The sequence below is a fragment of the Fusarium oxysporum genome, chromosome 5, assembly GCF_000149955.1.
Source record: "Fusarium oxysporum f. sp. lycopersici 4287 chromosome 5, whole genome shotgun sequence".
NCBI lineage: Eukaryota > Fungi > Ascomycota > Sordariomycetes > Hypocreales > Nectriaceae > Fusarium > Fusarium oxysporum.
The window spans coordinates 3,616,399-3,635,817 of record NC_030990.1 but is presented as its reverse complement, the minus strand read 5'-3'; the positions used below and the strand labels follow the sequence as shown (position 1 = coordinate 3,635,817).

Here is a 19,419-nt window from a genome sequence, read left to right as displayed (position 1 = left end):
CCAGTCCATTCTCGATCCTGAGGTCGCTCAACAGGTCTCATGTCCTGGGCGAGTAGGAATCGGGAACTGGTACTTGGCAACGAAATCGTATGCCCATTGCGAAAGACGGTCATTGACCTGGCTCAAAACACTGTCCTGCTCTTGGACATGAAGGTTCGTAGGCAGGTGAGGAAGCTCACGTTCCTGCATAGCAATGACATCGGGAGGTGGTCGCTGCAAGAATTGATGAGGACCGTCAAACTCGTCACGGTTTGAGGGACGTCTTTGCGATCGACCTTTGCCAGATGACTTTGACTTTCCTCCGGGAGCAGAGTTGCTCATCCCATTTTCCAGGGAATAGTCGGACAGGTTAGGCGATGCGATGATATCGTCCACCGAGTCGGTAGGTGAGTATCGATCATGGTTCTCCCAGGACTGAGAGGTTGCTCCCTTGTACGAGCCATGGACGACAGGCTTTCCGTATGATCCTGAAGCAGGACGGGCGCCGTATGATGGAGCAGCGGGATAGGCTGACTCGGGTCGCGACATATGGCCGCCAGTACCAATGGGCAGACCGCCAGCTAGGTTATAGTTGCTAGCTGAGTAGTTGACACTTGAAGCGGCCGATGTTACTAATGAGTCCGAGCTGGTATTGTTCCGAGAAGTACCATACCTTTGTGCTGAGTAAAAGCCATTGTCGAAACTGCCATGTACCGAGGGATCGGTAAATGAACTACCGGTGAATTAGTCAACCATGATCCTTTCATACGTACAGAGACGGTCAGCAGAGGGAGGGAGGAATGCTGTCTCACCTGCGAGTTGGATTCCAGGGACTGTTCGACATTGTTGAAGACTTGTAGGCATGATCTGGTTGTGCCATAGTGTACTGGCTCATCATTGTAAAAACCGCAAATAAGTGTTAATTTTGACAAGACCTGACGAGACTTGCGGCTGATAAAGAAAGAATCCACCGGCGTGAAGAAGCAACAGAATGGATCCACGTTCCCAAGTCCACGCCTTGGGTTCCAATTAAAAAAAAAAGAGAACAAAACAGACTACCGGTAAACCGATGAATGGAGATGAACACCGGACAGCTTGTACACTATGGGTCCCTTTGGGTCTTGGGGGGTCCCTTGGGCAGTGAATGATCCTGGGCCCGGGTTCCTTTTCTTCCAAAAGACAGGCTGGGCTGGGCTAACTCTCTTCTCCAGGGTCATGCACGACGGTTGACTAGGGTTTCCTTTATTGATGGTGATGAAATTCCCTGGGTCCTGGGTCCTGGGTTCTGGGTCCTCCTGCTGGGCTGGGCTGGGTTGGCGGCTGTACAGTAGAATGTAACTTGTAGGCGGTGTGACCTGTGTGTCCTGTGGTCTGTGGTATGGATGTGGTCCAGGCAGATGGATCACTCTGAGATGGCCGTTTCTAGGAAGAGCAGGAAAAAAAGAAACTAGGTAAACTTCGCGGAATGATAGTGAAGAAGCACTAAGACAGTAGTGCAAGATCCTTGGAGGCGCTTCTGAGCGAACCAGTTGCAAGTGAAGCTGTTGAACAAGCTGATCTGAACCGAACTGGTACAGAATTGAAAGAGAATCTGGAGGAGTGAAGCTCGGAATGGGGACGATTTATGTTCGTCCGTGAGGCTGCAAGGGATGAAGGTAAGGTACAGACAGAGACGGGGACGACGCATGTCATGAAGCGAAACCCTTGTCGTGAGAGATGGATGGCGATGGAAAAAAGCGATGCCCCATTCACTAGTTAGTTAGTCTAGTCGAGTTGAGTAGTGAGTAGCCTGTAGTGTAGTGCGCTGTAGTGGGCAGTGACAGGGACCAGGCGTGAAGCAAGTCAGTGATGAGATGGCCCAAAATCCTTTTTCTGCTAAGATTTGCAGTAGAATTCGCCCCAGAATCCAATTCCTTTATTGTTTTGGAGGGTGTCAATCCGGCGCTTCGGAGGTTGGTTGGTGGGCGATAGTTTGTACCTGAAGAGAGAGTCAATCTAATTAATATCGGCAAATTTCTTGACTTTTTGGATGGCGCAAGCAACCTAACTACCAAGCGAAAAGAACCCACGAGCGAACCCTGTCTCTGATCCAAAGCCAGGGTGGGTGACGTCTTGTGTGCCAGTTTGAGTCGTAACCATTAACATTCAGTATGAAATATCCCACGACGATATTGTGTAGCCAGAGAACCGAATAGAGAGTGGAGAGGTATCGTCAGCGGGAGTACTGATACTGAGTGCCGGGTTACCCCAGAGTGCCTAAGAGAGTCAACCGAAAAAGTCACTGCCTCGGCCTTGACAAATTGAGTGACTGGGTGATCAAGTACATTGGCATTGGGCGCTCAAGCGTTGTTGCCCAAGCAAGCGAGGCGCGTCGGCATCCATCGCTGGCTGACCTCATGAAAGAGTGAAAGAGTGAGTGCTGTATGTACGAACAGGGTAGTACCTGGAACCGTTGAGAAGCGGTCAATCAATATCAACCAACGATGGGACTCGATAGACGGTTAGAGACTAACGTTCAGGTAACTAAAACGTCCAGGTCAGGCACCAAGGCGTGTTGTCTTGCGTATGTAAGTGAACCCGACAGGGCTTCGATTGATGCCCACTGACCACCTCTATCTTGAATCACGGGACGGGAGCCCGAGTGACAATGGGCAATGGATGGTTGGGTATTGGCTTTTGAGTTTGTTTGGGCTCTGTCCCTTGTTTGTTGCCGATCAGGATACTGATACTGTAGCCATACATAACTTGACCCCCACCAACTCATCAATTGACTGCCAGCAGACCACCCTCGGCAAGGCGGAATGTCGAATCTGGGGGTTGATCGTTAACAGGGCGGTTGGTGATTGGGTCTGAGTTGTTAATAGAGGAGCGATATGAACAAAGGCTGGCAGCATTTGACGAACTGCGGTCATCATGGACCATCATCATCAGTTACATCCATTACCTGTCTGTGATTCTTGGGTAAATGCCATCTCCTCGCTCAACGAATTACTCCATACCTTCATACATACATAGAACAAGAAGACCTCCTCCGTTCGGAAATGGGCGACACAATGGTCTGGCGCTGATGTAAACGCCAACAACCGGCAACGTCAGTAGCTACTCCACCAGCCCTGTCGTGGCCCTTGAAGCTCGTGGCATCTCTCGGCAGCTGGCAACGGAACGAAGAAAGGGTCTGCCCGCCTCAACCGGCCGAGTTCAGCTCTGTTGATTGTGAGGCGGATGTACGTATGTACATAGTATGTATCAAGTCTGTGGATCAACGATATCGGATAAATTCTCGGTTCTCGAGTTGACAACTTCAAAGGCTGAGAGGCATTACTACATTAGACATTGACCGCCTCGTGGACAGCGGCATCTGTTCACATCGATTCCCCATATTCCATTAGCCGAAGCAGGGCTGTCCACTGGAAAGATGCCAGATCATTAGTTAACATGACATGGGCAAATGCATGTGACCCGATCTGCGGAACCCAAGCCAAATGTTCCATGTCAATTCAATTGTCGCTTGATTGATTGACGTGGAGGAGATGAGGTGGCACAGCCGAAGTGTACGACAATGCCTTTTATCATGCCGACTTTTCTCAGCCACTCAGAATAACCTTATTCTCTCGACGAGTCGGTAATTTCTTTCCTTCTTCCTAAACTTCCTCAGCTTTGCTCAAAACACTCGCCCGTGTCCCTGTCTCACAATCGCTCGCCTTGCTGCTGATCAATATCACCACAGCCTCAATCAGGATTTCGGCCCATCCGCTCGAATTAGCTCAGCTCTGATAAAGACATACTTTGTTCAGCTTGCCTTCTCAATCACTGATAGGCCACTGAATTCCTCAATTCTTTTTCTGGACACGACATGGCGAGCTTCGATTGTTCCACCCATCATCCTCGATACCCTGGACTCATCTAGCCCTAGGCCTTCAACACGAGGTTCACCAGCCTCTCTTATTCCAGATATCTAAGTTAATTTCAGGACACGAGACAACCTCCCTTGCTGAGAAGACAAACTGCGTCATTATCTCTCCTATCTAAGGCTGAACAAGACCGTGTCTCGCGCCGCCGCTTACTAGCACGTGGTCCATGGCTGAAGGAACACGAGCTATTCTCTCGGTACCAGGCGTTCGTCAATGCAGTCTCCCCTGTTGACATCTGGAAAGGCCCAAAATAGACATCGATCCCCACACTTTGTCCGCTAACAGTTGAGCGAGAGACACTTTAACAGTCAGCTCCGAGAGGCGGGCCCCCACACCGACGCCTCAACCGCTCCGCTCCGAGTTGGAGATTCGGCCTCTTTCGGTATCGCGAGAACCTCCTTTGCTATTTCGTGGTACGAGACAATGAAAGAGCAACTGCCAGCTAGGGGTGATTGGCCTGTATAGAGAATCGCCTCCTTTCAGGGGGGTGTCGAATCGGTTCCGTGTTACTCCATGCCATTGGGCCGTATGCTGAGCACGATATCCTCATCTTCGTGTTTATTTCCAACGGCCAACCGTTATCCAAAAGATTGAGCCATCATTATCATCTTGCCCCTGTCGCGATGAGGCTACGATTTGGAATAGCTGTCGCCGTGCGTATTATATGTGACGTAGCAGCTTTTTAAGACGTAAAGTCTAGGTCCACTGGAGAAACGAGACATTTTATTCCAGCCCATTTTCTCTCCAGGCGGCCGACTTTTCTCTCAGTATGGCCTCACTGATCTCATCAACCCCGGGCAAAAATGAAGCCTCTACGGGTTTTGTGAACAAGCCCCCGCCACTGGGGACCTAGCGAGTCATGGGGCTAAGAGAATCAGTGATATTTGATTGGGCAGAGACCCTGCAGCCTTCGTCTAGGAAAACGAGCTTTGCTCCCTTGAAATCTATTTGGGGATATCCCGCCTACTGGCGTGGATTGTATCGGGCAAAGGCTGGTCCTCAATACGAAGGAATTCTTGAATTGCCTGCCTCTGTTTTCTTGAACCGTGTCAGCCGTGCTTCAAGACCACGCTTCTCGTGGAATATTTCCTCTCGACTGCCCCCGAGTCATTGGCGAGGCGTCTGGTGATATACGGAGCCTACATTAGCAACATGTAGACGAAGCCACTGTTGTCCATAATCAGTCCCAGAAAAGATATACCGCATAGCCACTGAGGAATGCCAAGATAACATCATGGCGCCGCCAAAGGACAAAGAACGAAAGAGAAAATTTCATCGGAGAAGCAAAAACGGATGCACTCGATGCAAGGCTAGGCATGTGAGGTGCGACGAGCAAAAGCCGCTTTGGTATGTTAAACTTCCCGGTCTTACTCGTGGAACAATCGATACTTTCCCCTCGTTTTCTTGTCGTTGCTGCAAGGCTACGCGAGGCTCCGGCGTGGGATAGACGAGCTTTGCATGAGGCTCCGGTCGGTTGAGTCGTAAGCCTTGTAGGACTGACTAACAAATATTGCCAACACAGCACCAATTGCCTTCAGACGGGGAGTGAATGCATATATCCGACTCCAGAACAACCGCTCCCATCCAATGATTCCTCACCTTCACCGTCATCGTCGTCCAGCAATGTTGCTCTGGGGAGCTTTGGGTCCCAAATGGCACTTACCGAGTCAGCGGCACCAGCATCGCCAGGGATGAGTAATGCCCTCAACAACTACGTTGGAGGCTCCTTTGATGCTCTTCCGGAACACTCCAAACGCCTTCTGCGACATTGTAAGCCACTTTACTGAGAAAAATACTTGTCCCACAGGGCTAACGTCTTATACCAGTTTCACAGTACACGGTTTGGGGTTCGAGACCTGTTGCTCGGGAGCTGGAATCTTCAGCGTGCGTCAACCCGGTAGTTGGGTCGACCTGACCTGCTAAACACCTTGAACTGACAGCCTGCTAGAATACAAAAATCGTTCGAGAATCCTGGATACATGCACATGTGCCTCATGCTATCAGCATGTCAGTGGGCATGGGTTACCGGTTCGATGGACGAGGTCAGGATCCCATTCCTGTACCATAAAGCGGCAACCTATCAATTCGCGAGAGAACAGCTCCAGAGTCCAGAATTGGCACAGAGCGGAGACACTATGTTGGCTATATCTGCACTTGCACTGACTGAGGTATGGATATCCTTGGTTAATAATCTGACCCGCTAGTCTATCGTCACTAACATTCCGTGATCCAGGGCGCGATAGGAGAACTGGACGCCTCCTCAAGACACTTGAAGGGTATACAATCTGCAGTAAAGGAGTGGAATAGGGTTGTCGATCCAGTGCCGACGCTGCCCCAGAGAATGCTCAAGATGTTAGTTGTATTGAAGGATTATAGCGCTAACAATGATGTTTGCTGACATTTATTCAGGGTCGGAGAAGGACTACGAACCGGAAAAGCAGGCCAACTCGTGAACGTGCCCGAATACCAACCAACCTTTATGGCTCTCCTATTTGCGTCGATATGGGATATCACAGCGCTACCGCCGCGCGAAGCTCCGAGATATGGCTGGTGGGAAGATCTCGAAACACCAGCGGCCAGACTTTGGCAAAATCATACCAGAGACCTCAACCTCAACTATGAGATTTCAAGAGGTTTCAGTGCGAGTCAATACGTACCACGAATCTTGAACGGTGACCCTAAAAGTAGCCGAACGAGTTTCATAGCGACCTTCTTCTATCTCTGTTCTGAGCTGGGCGACAGATACTTCGACGTAACCATGATCGACTGGCTCCTTGAACAACTCATAGACGATGTTAATGCAGGCGAAGAACATCTGAGGATGAGTGAATGGACACAGTCACTCTGGTTATTTTGCGTACTGTTTGGTGCGTCCATAGCGTTCACTGGGCGGGCCAATAATGTAATCGAAGAAAGACAACTGAGCAAATGGCGAGGCGTTTACGGCGACAAAATGAAACTGGCCAGTCGAGAACTGGGAATCAAAAGCTGGCAGTCAGCCCGGGCGATGCTGGCTGAGGTGGTGGGAGGGATAGACGGCGAATTAGAAAAGGGTCTAGAGGAGTTATGGAACGAGGGGATATCAGGAGAGACATCGGGAGAGAGCAGTGCAAGTCCAGCAGTGGTAGAGCTGTCAGAATCCGACTAAGCCATGCTTCGTCACCTCGACTGAGTTGGCGTCTGACTGCTTGAAAATAGATTGGGAGCAAGCCAGGTGATGCGTGGATGCGAGCTATCATATATTTTTGGTGTTGGCTTATCGTGGTTCAAGGCCAACGAGAAGGGTCGATGAGATACCCGAAAGATAGACATCGGCTGGGCTGACGGTAGAATGAGAGGACATCAACTCATAGAATACATAGAGTTTTCCCTGGAGGAAGCGTTGAAATTCAGATAGGTAGTGTTCAACAAGAGACTCAAAGAGCCAGACGATAACAAAGCTGAGGCGGTTACACCATCACGTGGAGTTGCGGGCCGCTTCCCGTTTCTCCTTCCCTTCCATTGTTCCTTCTAGCAACTTTCCCAGGTAGGAAATACGGGGAATAGACGGAATGGAGGGAAAGGAAGGCACGGAACGGCGCTCCCGTTGAAGAAGGGAAGGAAGTAAACTCAAAATCGCGGGTGGCTCGGACTTATCAGGGTCCATCAATCAAACATCAACAACGCATCGAATCGAGATGATTTTCTTGCCTGAACTTCATCTCCTTTCTATGCTCACCTGTATCAGTGAGTATCGGCAGACGCCGGCCTGGTCAGTGTTTCCAACGACAATGCTTCATCACCAACCATTTCTGGAACTGGGCCATCTTATGACTTGATTGTTTGGGCTTGTCGTCTCCCCATCTTTTCTCATTCTGCCATCGCGCCTCAGCCGCCTGATTTTGCATTTGCATGTGCATTTCACACATTCTTGACCGCAGTTGTGTGTCATATGCATGTCACGAGCGATTCGCTGGCCCATCCCGCTCATCATTCTAACGGACGTTGTAGACCTGCTAAAAACAAACCAAGGCCTACCCCGCCTGTTGCGGTCTGCTACATGAGCAATCACAGGACGTAGATAAGGCACCTGGGTGATAAGCGGCATGCTCGGTGTGCCGTCTGTTGCATATTGGCTCACAGGATGTGGCCTGGTTGGCAATGGTTGCTTTGTTTAATCCACCCATGCTGACTTGGCCGCAGGACTCGAGAGTAAAGGAGGGTCACTTCTGACAATAGCGCAGCGGGCCACGGCCACGAAGACATGGCCAAACTCTGACAGAGACGAGAATGACAGAGTTTCTCGTTGACTCGCGACTCGTGAATCCTCGAGGCTGTGGTGGAAGTGATCGTCAGGAGCCCGGCTCTGAGATACTTTGCGGTCCAATACGGAGGCTGCTGTATCCGACACTAGTTTTCATCCCAAGGACGGATACCTCAATGATCATCCTCAGTAATTAATCTTTCGCAACACAGGCGAGATGACCATTTGGACGCAATCTCGGCCAACCTCTCATTTTCTCTCCCGTCGACCCTGTTTCCTCACATCTTTTCGCACCGCATCCGCGTCCAACTTGGTTTTGCGCTCACGCAGATGCAGTGATGCGTTGTCCAACAGCCATTATCCCTTCCTCTCATAGGTTAATGCTAGGTGATAGGATACGGACCAGGTCCTATCTCCACCCTGACCCATCCTAAATCAGGGAAGTTAACCAGTCGCTCGTCGCTTTGGCCCATCCCTTCTCTGCTGATCCTTGCAATAGCCCAACACACCGGTTTCTGCACTCTGAAATCACAAACGCCAACTCACTCCTGCGACCAGACAATGGCCGCGTTTTGCGGCAGTTGCATGGATAGTGGAACCCTGTCGCGGTAGCAGGTCAGGCTTCTATGACAATAAAACCCGCAGGATCCCTCGTTGCCCAACGTCTCCCTTCTGTTCCTCAATTTTCCTGCCCAACTCTCGCCTCTTACTACCCGACCAACCATTCAGTCTCATCCTTCATAGACTACCAAGCCTTTCTTATCCTTCTTTCTCATACACAACTATCAACGTTTTCAATCTTCCATCCGGAATTGAAAGCAACCCAATCAGCCTAAGGATCCATCCTGTCGCGCACCAACACCAACAACTCGACAGATTGCCACTGGTCTGAACGTGCAAGACAACGTCCTAACGTTGTTCTTTGCTGATCCACGAGCTCAATTTGCTCTCCATTCCGAGGATACAATGACTGTTACTCTTGTGACACAGCCTGCTACCATGCACGCTTTCAAGAACTCTGACCTCGATGAGGTTCACTCGTTGTCCAGGTACTGTTTTTCTTAATCTTCCCTGGGAGGTTTGCATTTGCTTTTTCAATCATGTTGCTCGCAAATCATGTACACCGACAATCTTGCTTCACTCTGTCCAAGGATACCAAGCCAGGAAATTTCATCCAACTCGACCCAAGGATATTTCCCGGAACATCTTTTGCTGGATCTCAAAGGAACTTGATATACCCATGGATAATTACGACAACAAGCCCCTGGACTCAAAATTGACTGGATCTGTCCGTCCGGACATGAAACAATATTATTTACTGGCCATGCGCCTCGTGAGTATTGCCCGCTTTCAAATTGAATCAGCAGCTCTTCGCCTGGGGGTCAAACCTGGACTTTTCATGGACTACAAGGATTTCTCTTCCGGATATCAGGAGTCGACCCAAGGACAATGGACCTTTTCCTCTGGTCTCGTTTTCTGGATATGGACCTTTCATATGCGGATGGTGTTTCGACAGGACTTCACACGACCCATGGAATTTCGCCTGGACTTTCTGCTCCTTCTGTACCGCTTAGCGGTGTTAGATATCAAGGTAGCATCTGGCTTAATGGCCTGCAATCCAATTTGATTGCTTCTTCGTGCAGCCGCACTGGACTTCCATTCATGGACACCAATTATGCATTCCACTGGACGTTCTTTCTGCCAGATCACAATGGTTACCGAGGATCTCGCTGTTCTGCTCAATCGACTCTGGAATTCCAACATCGACAATACATGCTATACCAACTTGTTTTTCTGCGAATACTTAGATTGAAGGCCTGGACTTGACGACATCACATTCAACATTCCCAACCTGCCACTGGAACACTGCCGGATTCGATATGATTTGATTACTGTATTGACCTTGCCTGGCTACAACAATGATCCATGGATGATCCAAAGGATTTCGACAGAATGCAAGATCTAATCCTAGGTTATGCTTCACACTGTCATACTTGGTCTGTAAACTAATGCCACGTCAACCTCGTCTCGAATGCTAACCTAGTAACAGATTCAAAGTTGATTCCGAGTCATGACTTCAGTCTTGTTTCTTGTTTCATATTTGCTTTTATTTGCTTTCACATTGCGAAGAACGGGACACTGACCCTTCCCCAGCGATTATAGCTACTCTCAGCCAACATTGGCCCCCAACACTGGACTCTTTTCTTTTTCTTCTCAAACAGAACCATCAGCGGACCTGTTGACAGGTTCGTCATGGGCCACGACAGTAGAAGGACCACAGAACTTTCAAGATTTCTCAGACAATGGATCCGCCCATTCCGGAGAAGCCGAGGAGTTCATTTTCACATCTGGCCATGCTACGCCCCGAGGAACCAGGGTGCCTTCCCAAGGAAACTGGTCCACATCCAGGACTACCGCTTCTGTGACCCAAGGTGGACAAGCCATGTCCAGGGTGAGCTCAAGCAGGTCTAGCGGCTCTTCGCTGTCACAATCATCACATCTGTCCAACATGGACTTCACAGGTAATGCTTCCGCTCTTCAAACTGGAACCCAGGCCGGTGCTACCTTGCATGGAATTGATACTTGCCTCCTGGACCCTACCGATGGTATCACGAACCAGATGTACTGGCCCGGCTACTCCCTTGACGGTGGACTGAACGGTGATGCCACCTTTTCTCTTCCCGATGCCAACCCTCTGCATGTTGTTCCCTCTCACATGCAGCTCGGCCCTGATGTCTCCCTGGTTGAGAACTCTCCTCCCAGCCCTTGGGACTGCTTTTCTAGCTCCATCTCTCGATCATCTTCTCCCAACACTATTGAGGATTTGTGGTTCCCTAACCAGAGCCCAAACTCATCTCCTGAGATTCAGTGCCAGTCACCAAGGTACGTAGCCCCCAACCGCATAGTGACCCCTGATCCGGTTTCTCACCATGTCGACTGTTTTAGCCTGGACCGGAACATCCCTTTGATCTCTGAAGATGCCAATGGAAAGGCCATTCCCACGTTCGACGAGCTTCCTGCTGCCACCTCTGCCTTCACTGGTCCACGACGACAGAACAGCGATGGTGAGTCCGCTCGGGACCATGACCTCTACAAGAAGGCCGCTCCATACGAGGATGGACTTTACCACTGCCCATGGGAAGGACAACCAAGCTGCAACCACCGACCCGAGAAGCTCAAGTGCAACTATGAGTAAGAAATCATAAGTCAAATTAATGAGATAATGTATGCTGACTGAGCTAGCAAATTCGTGGACTCTCACTTGAAGCCCTACCGCTGCAAGGCTGAGTCGTGCGAGGGCGCCCGCTTCTCGTCGACAGCTTGCCTCCTCCGCCATGAACGTGAGGCCCACGGACTCCATGGTCATGGCGACAAGCCTTTCCTTTGTGTTTATGAGGGCTGTGAGCGCGCCGTTCCTGGAAATGGATTCCCTCGCCAGTGGAACTTGCGTGACCACATGAAGCGTGTTCACAACGACCACGGAAGCTCCAGCGGCTCACCTACAGCTGGATCTGCTCAGCCTGCCAAGGGACGTAAGCGCAAGACTGAGACTGCCGAGACTCAGAATTCCCACAGCCGCAAGGCGACTGTCAAGTCAATGCCTCCTCCCCCGGAGCCCAAGGAGAACATGACCCAGCCCCTTATTGATCAGTGGATGGAGCACCGCAAGGCTGTGGAGAGCCTCATGCGAAACCTCGTCAAGCCTGAGGACACCCAGAACCTCCAGCACATCGGAACTCTCCAGAACCGCCTGGGTTCCATGATGAAGCTCACCAACGACCTCAATGCCATCAACAACCCAGGCAACACCCTGGTTGGCACTGGCTGAATGATTTGTAAGTAGTTGTCTGGACGTATATCCCTGGATCAAACTAACCATCTTTCAGACATGCGAGTCTTGTCTGCTACCGAAAAAACACCGAAATTGATTTGTGCAAGTGCACAGGCAGAGATAAGAAGTCCGTCTAATATAGAGACAAATTCTGAATCTCCAAGACGTCCCAAGGACCGGGCAATGATGCCTCAGATCTACGGCAGAAGGACACGTCCAGCCGAGTAGACTCTTTTCCTAGGAACGGATGCACTGCATTACCACCGGAATCCATCAGTCCAAGGACACGGACCACGGATGTCAACCCAAGGATTGCGCTATTGCTGCGCCAGGATGATAACGGAGTTCCCGTTATGGGAGAAACACCAAGGACTTTAGAGTCGAGCTGAGAAGGAAAAAGGGAGACGTCGCGAGGAGGACAACAGATAGACTGATCATTCTGATATGAGTTTGATACAGATTTCACAGAGAACAAGTACAACAACAGATGGCCCTTGACAACAGGAAAGGGTAGCAGATTTAGACACTTTGTTTGGGAGGAATTTTGATATTGATAGCATCACTGCAGATAGGATTTGAGTTCAATCGAGTTTGTTTTTGAGAAGAGTCTGGTAACATGTGGGTGTAACTGTGCAAACGCTTTAGAGAATGGCCTGGCACGATTATCGTGTATGGGTCGACCGTATTCATGGCCCGACTAAGTGACATTGTTAGACGGACCAGGGTCTTTTCTTATCCATGTAACTGGTTTCAAGGTCCTAGATTCATTGTAGATACATCGTAGATGCGACATCAAAGGGTGGGAAACAAGTCAAGATCAGCGGTGAAACCTGTAGTTTTTCGGGAGAATCAGGGCCATGGTCTCCGGGGCCAGATCGTGGGGATAGTGAATGCAGCTCTTCTGTTTCGGGATTGTTCTCCCCTCCACTGCCTCCGTGGTTGAGACTCACCTCACCTCACGTCACTGGAACCATAGAGATAACGCAGTTGTCGTGCCATCAATCGACCTTGACCTCTATAAAGCATAGAGTAGCTCCGAGATGTCGGCTCGGTCACGGTCTCGGTGGTTTCAGTAGCATCCATCTCGTAGGTCGTTAGTGGAGGCCAATGATGGCTGTTAGGGTCCTTGAGCCTCCACTATGACGCTACTGCGTTGGATCAGCCAAAAAGAAAAACGGCAAGGCAGAGAAACGCCTGGAAGTCTTTTGTTTTAGAGTGTATGTCCTATCAAATTGCGTTACTGGGTAGTGATTGACGGACAAGTGGATGAAGGAGAGAAACGGAAGGGCAGCATATAATGAACGGTAATAAGCTCCGAGCTCTGCCGTAAGTAAGTGAGAGCGCCGATGTGTTCTTGTAAGTGATGCCGTCCAGCTGTTAAGCTACATATAGAGACGGAAAATGAACTGGCTGCTCTCACAAGAAATAATATGGTGTCGTTATACTCAATGACCCCCCCTAACCATCTACTAAAACCAAAACTGAATCCATTGATCCATGTCCTCATTGTCTGTCGATAATTCATGACCTGACTTGGTCTGGCCTGAGCGGCCCAACTTAAGTACAACCTACCCACCTTGAGCCGTGGACGTAGGTAGGTAGCTGAGCTACTAATATCCATTACTGAGGGACTATTTACGTAGCTTTCCCCAACTCAAAACACCACTTCTCGTTCTACTTCATCTGCCTCAATTTTTGCTCACCTAAGTCTATCTCCTCTAAACACCATTTTACATTAATCTATCGTCATGGCTCGCAAGTTCTTCGTCGGCGGCAACTTCAAGATGTAAGTTTTTACCCCGCCATAGCAATCTGCTTCGCTCTGCTCTTCTCAGCTCGATCGATTTTCTTGCTGCCCCTCCCCCTCCATGAAGCAAAAAGGCCGCAGATATTTCTTGGAGTTACTCAGAAGCTTACCTTGATCCTCTATAGGAACGGCTCCAAGTCGTCCATCAAGGAGATTGTCGATAACCTCAACAACGCTGATCTCGACAAGAACGCTGGTACGTCATTCTTCTGTTCCCCTGCCCCGCGCATCATCCCAGCTTCTCAACAGAACCCCTCACTCCTTTTGCTGGAGCGACATTAACTAACACGCTCTCAGAGGTCGTTGTCTCTCCTCCTGCCATCTACCTCCCTCTCGTCCGTGAGACCCTCCGCAAGGACATCGAGGTCGCCGCCCAGAACGTCTTCAACAAGCCCAACGGTGCTTTCACCGGCGAGATCTCCGTCTCCCAGCTCAAGGACAGCGACATCAACTGGGTCATTCTCGGCCACTCTGAGCGTCGTGAGATTCTCGGCGAGTCTGACGAGACGATCTCCTCCAAGACCAAGTACGCCACTGAGAACGGCCTCAAGGTCATCTGGTGCTGCGGCGAGACCCTCGAGACCCGTGAGGCTGGCAAGACCATCGACTTCGTCTCTAAGCAGCTCGAGTCCCTCAAGTCCCAGATCTCCGACTGGTCCAACATTGTCATTGCCTACGAGCCCATCTGGGCTATCGGCACTGGCAAGGTTGCTACCACTGAGCAGGCCCAGGAGGTCCACAAGGCTATCCGTGACCTCCTCCGTGGTATCAGCGACAAGGTTGCTGACGAGACCCGAATCCTCTACGGCGGCAGTGTTAACGAGAAAAACTGCGGCGAGCTCTCCAAGCAGCCCGACATTGATGGTTTCCTCGTTGGCGGTGCTTCTCTCAAGCCTGCTTGTAAGTCCTCATATGCGTTCAACGGCACTGTGCTAACTGATACTTCTAGTCGTCGACATCATCAACGCTACCAAGCAGTAAACGTACGAGTTCAAAAGTAAAAAGTTCTTGTTCCGTTGAGGTCTTTGATACCTTGGTATGGGAGCAGATAGATGATGAATGAAACAAAAACGATTATACCCATGAATAATTGGTCATCATTCTATTATGTGAGAAAGACTTTCCTTAAGTGATTCTGTAACTTTAACTATCACAAGAAAGAAAAAAATCTTAATTGAGCATAGACATTCAGCCAGTGGTGAAGATGAGAAGCAGTTGTCATTCATGCCCCTAACATCATGGAGATCTTGCTATAAATCTTACAAATTTCCAAGCAACCCAATGCTACAAGCAACCCCAATATTGTTTACAAAACACATAAATGTACAGAAAACCCAATCGTAGAAGCCAGCTCTTAAACAACCATTCCCTTGCCGTGGTATGGGGACCAGACGCCACGCACACTTGGTTGGGCGCTGTTGACTGCTTTGTTGTAACGTTTCAACTTCTCTCCGCTAGCATCACGCAATAACTCGGCCTTCTGAAGGATCTCGTATGGTGATAGGTTTCGTACACAGATGGGCTTAGTTCGACCATTGATGTAGTGACCGACAACGACGGGGTGCTTTCCGGGTCGAGGGGAGATGGAGAATTCGACTTGAGGGTTGGCGGCGGCGAACTTGGGGAGAAGAGACTTGATGAAGCCACTGTTATCAGGTTAGACAATGATGGAAAGAGAGGGAAGATGTTTGAATTGTTTCACATACTTCATACCCTTGGAGCTACCGGCCCAGTCACAGTAGTAGAAGTCTAACTTCTTGCACTGGAGGATAAATGCGCCGAGGCCATTCTGGAAAGGTCAGCACTTATGCCTCTAAGACATCGTCACACTGAACATACCTGGCCCTTTGCTATTTGTCTTATCGCCTTAACAGTCATTTTTGTGTGGCCGTATCAAGTACCAAAATGATCCGATAACAGCTAGAAAGAATTGACGTGCCGAGAGGCTATCACCAGAAAATCAGCTCGCAGTGGATGGCGTTCCACCTTGGTTTAGCGTGAGTCGGCAGAACATCGGCTGGCAGAACGCCTCAGCCGCTGCTAGGCATCCCTCGAGTCCAAGCAGGCTCAAGGATTAATTTCCCCCACGAACGAAGACGCGACAACTTCAATTAAATTTCGCCCATTCTTGGCTTTTCTGTCTATCCTTCATCGCGAACTGACGCTCGCCTATTCGTTCTCGGTTAATAACTTCATTTATCGCTCCTTTCACCCCGTTCAACTCGAGATAGTGCAATGACCGACAAGCTCCCCCCTAACCTGCTCGCGCTCTTCGCGGCGCGACCACCTCTGCGATTCCTCGACCCGCCCGATTATGCGCCTCAGCATCGCAGGACAGCACCCATCACCGGTGTCGCACAGTTTCTACCGGAGCTCCAGAAGTACAAGGAGACTGATGTTTACAACCCCACTGAGAGTTGGTTGCAAGCCCGCGATCGCAAGAAGCGAGAGAAGAAGGAGAAGTTGGAGACGCTCCTCAGAGAAGCGCCCGATCATCGTCAGGAGACCTAGACATTCTACCACAAAACAAATGCTAACGTGGTTAACAGATAAGCCAAACGAGGACCCCAACGTTCGTGGCGATGCGTTCAAGACTTTGATGGTCGCGCGTCTCAGTTACGAGGCTGATGAGAGGGATCTCGAGAAGGAATTTGGTCGCTACGGTCCCATCGAGCGTGTATGCAATCGTCAATAAAACATCGCATAGCCAGTGGCTGACACCATCACAGATTCGTATCGTCGTCGATACTCACGCTCATGAGAAGCCAAACAAGAAGAAGAAGCCCCATCGAGGCTATGCTTTCGTCGTATTCGAACGAGAGAAAGATATGCGAGGTAAATATGAACCCTTCCCCGTCTGACTAGCCATTTGTATTCTTCCCTGGATGTACCTTTTGAGTTGTGGCCCTCAAGCTTGCCCTTCTCACGGAGTATATGCGAGACACCAAAGGGCCCTCAAGCTTGCCCGTCTCTGCTTCTTCCTTTTCTTTTGTCAAATCCGTCAGCACACAAGGTACTATTTAGGGTAAGATTGACTGACACCTGCGCCATTCGGCGCAACCATGAGCAGCGGCTTTGGATGCTTGTGACGGCATGCGCATCAAGGATCGACGTATCAAGGTAGACGTCGAACGCGGCAGAACTGTCAAGGGCTGGAAACCTCGCCGACTTGGTGGTGGCCTCGGAGGACGAGGCTATACTAGAGCTATGGCTGCTCGTCCCATGGGTCCCGGTGGCTTTGGCGGCGGCGGCGGCGGTTTCCGTGGTGGTTTTAAAGGTTTCGACGGAGGACGCGGCCGTGGCGGTTTTAGAGGAGGATTCGGCGGCCGTGGAGGAGGTTTCCGAAGCGGCGACCGAGGAGGCGACAGGGGAGGCGACCGAGGCGGCTACGGCGCACCTAGTGATGCCCCGTCCGGCCCCGGATTCGACCGCAGAAACGGCGGCGGCGGCTATGGTGACCGGGACCGTGGCGACCGAAGGGGTGGTGACCGAGGCCCCGGTGGGTATGATTCTCGTAGCGGCGGTCGCTCATTTGACGACAGACACGGCGGCGGCCATCGTGACGGTGGCCGATACGGCGGAGAACGCGAGAACCGACGCACCGGAAGCAACATGGAACCCATTGGAGGCCGACGCGAAGGTGGGTATCGCGAACGGGACCGAGACTACGACAGACCCCGTGATGACGATGGTGGCCGAAAGCGTGGCTATGACGGCGGCTATGAGGATCCTCGAAAGCTTCGCCGTTATTAATGAGGTGATACTCCATGACCTTGTGTGGTGGGTTGCCGATCTTCTTCTAGTCATTAATTCAGACCCCTTTTCCACCAAAGGGTAAGCACACCATTATCGCCCAACCACGAATCTCGAGGATTCCGGATTATACTATACGCTTCTGCCCGATAACGTTCGTGGGATTTTACTTTTCGCTGTCATCATCTAACCAGACGACATGACAGTCAACTGAGTTTGAGGTATATTCCTCCGGTACATCCATATGGACTCAGGTTTACGCAACATGTCAGGTAACCTTTCTATGTATTCTATTTGCTTTTCTGGGAGTCGGGGTAAAATCTGGAGGATAGTTCGATGGTGAATTGGCCATTTTATGTTGCATAAGGGTAAGACTCGGTGACCTACTCCGTACTGACCCTTGAGATGTTGCCTAGGCTGGCTAAGAAGGCCGACTCTGATGTATCACTTAGGAGTTTTCATGTTCAATAACAGTTAAGAAAAGAACCGAATTTTGCGAATGTTGTGAAGTACGTATTGTCATTCGGGCGGGCCTATTGGTAAAACATGATGCCCTTCCATATCCCATGGCCCTCAACGCCGAGATCCCATAAAAATTTCATGCTGGTATCAGTCATTCAAACAGAAGATGTTAAACCCAACGTCTAGCACCGTTTTCTATGCCTTATCCTAGGCTCATCTAATTCTCGTCCATAGCGTTGGGGTCAACCTCTGTCACCTCAGAGCTAGCAGCGTTCCAGTATCTATACGATGTTAGTTTTTGTTCTTGTGCTGAGTTGATAGAGGATTTTCAACTTACGCTAACACCTTGACCTTGAACTCGCTCAAGCACACGTCGAAAAGCTTAAGCAATCTTGTCTGTCGTGAATCCAAAACATCACCCTCCTTGCAAACAACATACTCCTCGCCCTGACCAGCCTCATCACCGAGAACGACACGGCCCTTGACCATACGGGTAGGGACACCAAGACGTCGTAGCTCAGGCTCGATGGTGTGCTCGAGAGGAACATCGTGCTCAGCGGGAACCTCACCAGCGGTAGCATAGACAACACCGGTAGGAATAGAGAAATCGCGGGTGGCCACAGCGCCGGCGCGGGCAAAGTCGACAGGAGCGAGGTTCTCAAAGTAAGAGAGGATTTCTTCGACAGGGCGGTTGGTCAAGATCAAGCCGACGGTACCAGTCAAATAACGGCTGAGGTCCTCAATTCCAGGGGCGATGGCCTCCTCAGGTGTCTGGCCAAGAGCTTTTGCCATGAGCTTTGTCTTTCCGAAGAAGAGACTATAGAGAATTAGTGGCGATCAAGAGGCTTACACAGAGAGGCATTACCGGCAATCGGACAGCTCACGTCGAACGTCCTTGAGGTGGTTGTTTCGCATGTTGTCGACGCTGAAGACAAAGCAGTTCTGGTACTCGGGGACAGTATCGCGGATATTCTGGAAAAGCTTGTCCTTGTTCTCGCGCGTCTTCTTGGAGACCTGTGTGAGGTGGACGACCTTTGCGCGCTTCGACTTGGGCATTTTGGCGGTATTGTTTGTTGATAAAAGGGTTCAAAGGTGATTCGAAAAGGGGTGAGGTCGAAGGAGGATTGAGAATCGAAAGTTTTGGTTGGTGGTTATGATTTGAATGGGACTTGAGATCTCAATGTCTGCTACAGAAGGCGGCTGTCCACCGGATTTTTTTACTTCCTACGATAAAAATTTCGAATGGGCGAGCTATCTTATCAGTTGACCCCGCAATTTTGCTCACCGAGGCAGGGGTCCAATCGCTCACCTAGGGTGTACTAATCCGGTAATTTCTGGCAAGATCAATACAATAGCATTGAAATAGATCAAGCCCAAGTAATCGATTCAGCTTCTTTGTTTGCCAGTTTCTTGTTTATAACTAACTCGAAAA

The 19,419-nt window shown here is 50.2% G+C and overlaps 7 protein-coding genes across 20 annotated transcripts; 4 read left to right on the top strand and 3 right to left on the bottom strand.

Annotated features, from left to right (window-relative positions):
- Position 1: 1 nt before the first annotated feature.
- FOXG_02237 (uncharacterized protein) lies at positions 2 to 3,350 on the bottom strand. Of its 6 annotated transcripts, none has more exons than XM_018379600.1 (5): positions 2,493 to 3,350; positions 2,304 to 2,422; positions 792 to 2,235; positions 653 to 712; positions 2 to 592 (listed from the first exon to the last, which is right to left on the bottom strand). In XM_018379600.1, the coding sequence occupies exons 3-5, from the start codon at positions 875 to 877 to the stop codon at positions 28 to 30; spliced, it is 711 nt and encodes a 236-aa protein (XP_018235667.1). In that variant the 5' UTR covers positions 878 to 2,235; positions 2,304 to 2,422; positions 2,493 to 3,350; the 3' UTR covers positions 2 to 27. The 6 variants fall into 6 exon arrangements, with proteins under 6 accessions (XP_018235667.1, XP_018235666.1, XP_018235668.1 ...); XM_018379599.1 differs by having other exon boundaries at positions 792 to 2,422; positions 2,493 to 2,927; positions 2,979 to 3,350; XM_018379601.1 differs by having other exon boundaries at positions 792 to 2,422; positions 2,493 to 2,789; positions 2,991 to 3,003.
- On the top strand, positions 3,155 to 7,555 carry FOXG_18260 (uncharacterized protein). Of its 3 annotated transcripts, XM_018398321.1 has the most exons (6): positions 3,155 to 5,237; positions 5,413 to 5,660; positions 5,717 to 5,774; positions 5,839 to 6,058; positions 6,124 to 6,242; positions 6,300 to 7,555. In XM_018398321.1, exons 1-6 carry the CDS (start codon positions 5,125 to 5,127, stop codon positions 7,036 to 7,038), a joined length of 1,497 nt encoding a protein of 498 aa, XP_018235660.1. In that variant the 5' UTR covers positions 3,155 to 5,124; the 3' UTR covers positions 7,039 to 7,555. The 3 variants fall into 3 exon arrangements, with proteins under 3 accessions (XP_018235660.1, XP_018235661.1, XP_018235662.1); XM_018398322.1 differs by lacking the exon at positions 3,155 to 5,237 and having other exon boundaries at positions 5,238 to 5,660; positions 6,300 to 7,381; XM_018398323.1 differs by lacking the exons at positions 3,155 to 5,237; positions 5,413 to 5,660; positions 5,717 to 5,774 and having other exon boundaries at positions 5,799 to 6,058; positions 6,300 to 7,381.
- Positions 7,556 to 7,605: 50 nt separating this feature from the next.
- FOXG_02234 (uncharacterized protein) lies at positions 7,606 to 12,571 on the top strand. Of its 6 annotated transcripts, none has more exons than XM_018379591.1 (5): positions 7,606 to 9,182; positions 10,288 to 11,016; positions 11,080 to 11,325; positions 11,377 to 11,969; positions 12,021 to 12,571. In XM_018379591.1, exons 1-4 carry the CDS (start codon positions 9,100 to 9,102, stop codon positions 11,960 to 11,962), a joined length of 1,644 nt encoding a protein of 547 aa, XP_018235655.1. In that variant the 5' UTR covers positions 7,606 to 9,099; the 3' UTR covers positions 11,963 to 11,969; positions 12,021 to 12,571. The 6 variants fall into 6 exon arrangements, with proteins under 6 accessions (XP_018235655.1, XP_018235659.1, XP_018235654.1 ...); XM_018379595.1 differs by having other exon boundaries at positions 7,606 to 10,130; positions 10,184 to 11,016; XM_018379590.1 differs by having other exon boundaries at positions 10,288 to 11,325.
- A 456-nt stretch (positions 12,572 to 13,027) lies between these two features.
- FOXG_02233 (triosephosphate isomerase) lies at positions 13,028 to 15,419 on the top strand. Of its 2 annotated transcripts, XM_018379589.1 has the most exons (5): positions 13,160 to 13,182; positions 13,238 to 13,751; positions 13,898 to 13,968; positions 14,070 to 14,672; positions 14,722 to 15,419. In XM_018379589.1, exons 2-5 carry the CDS (start codon positions 13,714 to 13,716, stop codon positions 14,751 to 14,753), a joined length of 744 nt encoding a protein of 247 aa, XP_018235653.1. In that variant the 5' UTR covers positions 13,160 to 13,182; positions 13,238 to 13,713; the 3' UTR covers positions 14,754 to 15,419. The 2 variants fall into 2 exon arrangements, with proteins under 2 accessions (XP_018235652.1, XP_018235653.1); XM_018379588.1 differs by having other exon boundaries at positions 13,028 to 13,751.
- Positions 14,673 to 15,724, bottom strand: FOXG_02232 (uncharacterized protein). Its single transcript, XM_018379587.1, has 3 exons — positions 15,612 to 15,724; positions 15,479 to 15,561; positions 14,673 to 15,418 (listed from the first exon to the last, which is right to left on the bottom strand). Exons 1-3 carry the CDS (start codon positions 15,648 to 15,650, stop codon positions 15,127 to 15,129), a joined length of 414 nt encoding a protein of 137 aa, XP_018235651.1. The 5' UTR covers positions 15,651 to 15,724; the 3' UTR covers positions 14,673 to 15,126.
- A 112-nt stretch (positions 15,725 to 15,836) lies between these two features.
- Positions 15,837 to 18,025, top strand: FOXG_02231 (U1 small nuclear ribonucleoprotein 70kDa). Its single transcript, XM_018379586.1, has 4 exons — positions 15,837 to 16,269; positions 16,322 to 16,449; positions 16,502 to 16,607; positions 16,843 to 18,025. Exons 1-4 carry the CDS (start codon positions 16,008 to 16,010, stop codon positions 17,523 to 17,525), a joined length of 1,179 nt encoding a protein of 392 aa, XP_018235650.1. The 5' UTR covers positions 15,837 to 16,007; the 3' UTR covers positions 17,526 to 18,025.
- Positions 16,606 to 19,233, bottom strand: FOXG_02230 (mRNA turnover protein 4). Its single transcript, XM_018379585.1, has 3 exons — positions 18,853 to 19,233; positions 18,325 to 18,804; positions 16,606 to 18,268 (listed from the first exon to the last, which is right to left on the bottom strand). The coding sequence occupies exons 1-3, from the start codon at positions 19,041 to 19,043 to the stop codon at positions 18,205 to 18,207; spliced, it is 735 nt and encodes a 244-aa protein (XP_018235649.1). The 5' UTR covers positions 19,044 to 19,233; the 3' UTR covers positions 16,606 to 18,204.
- Positions 19,234 to 19,419: the final 186 nt, after the last annotated feature.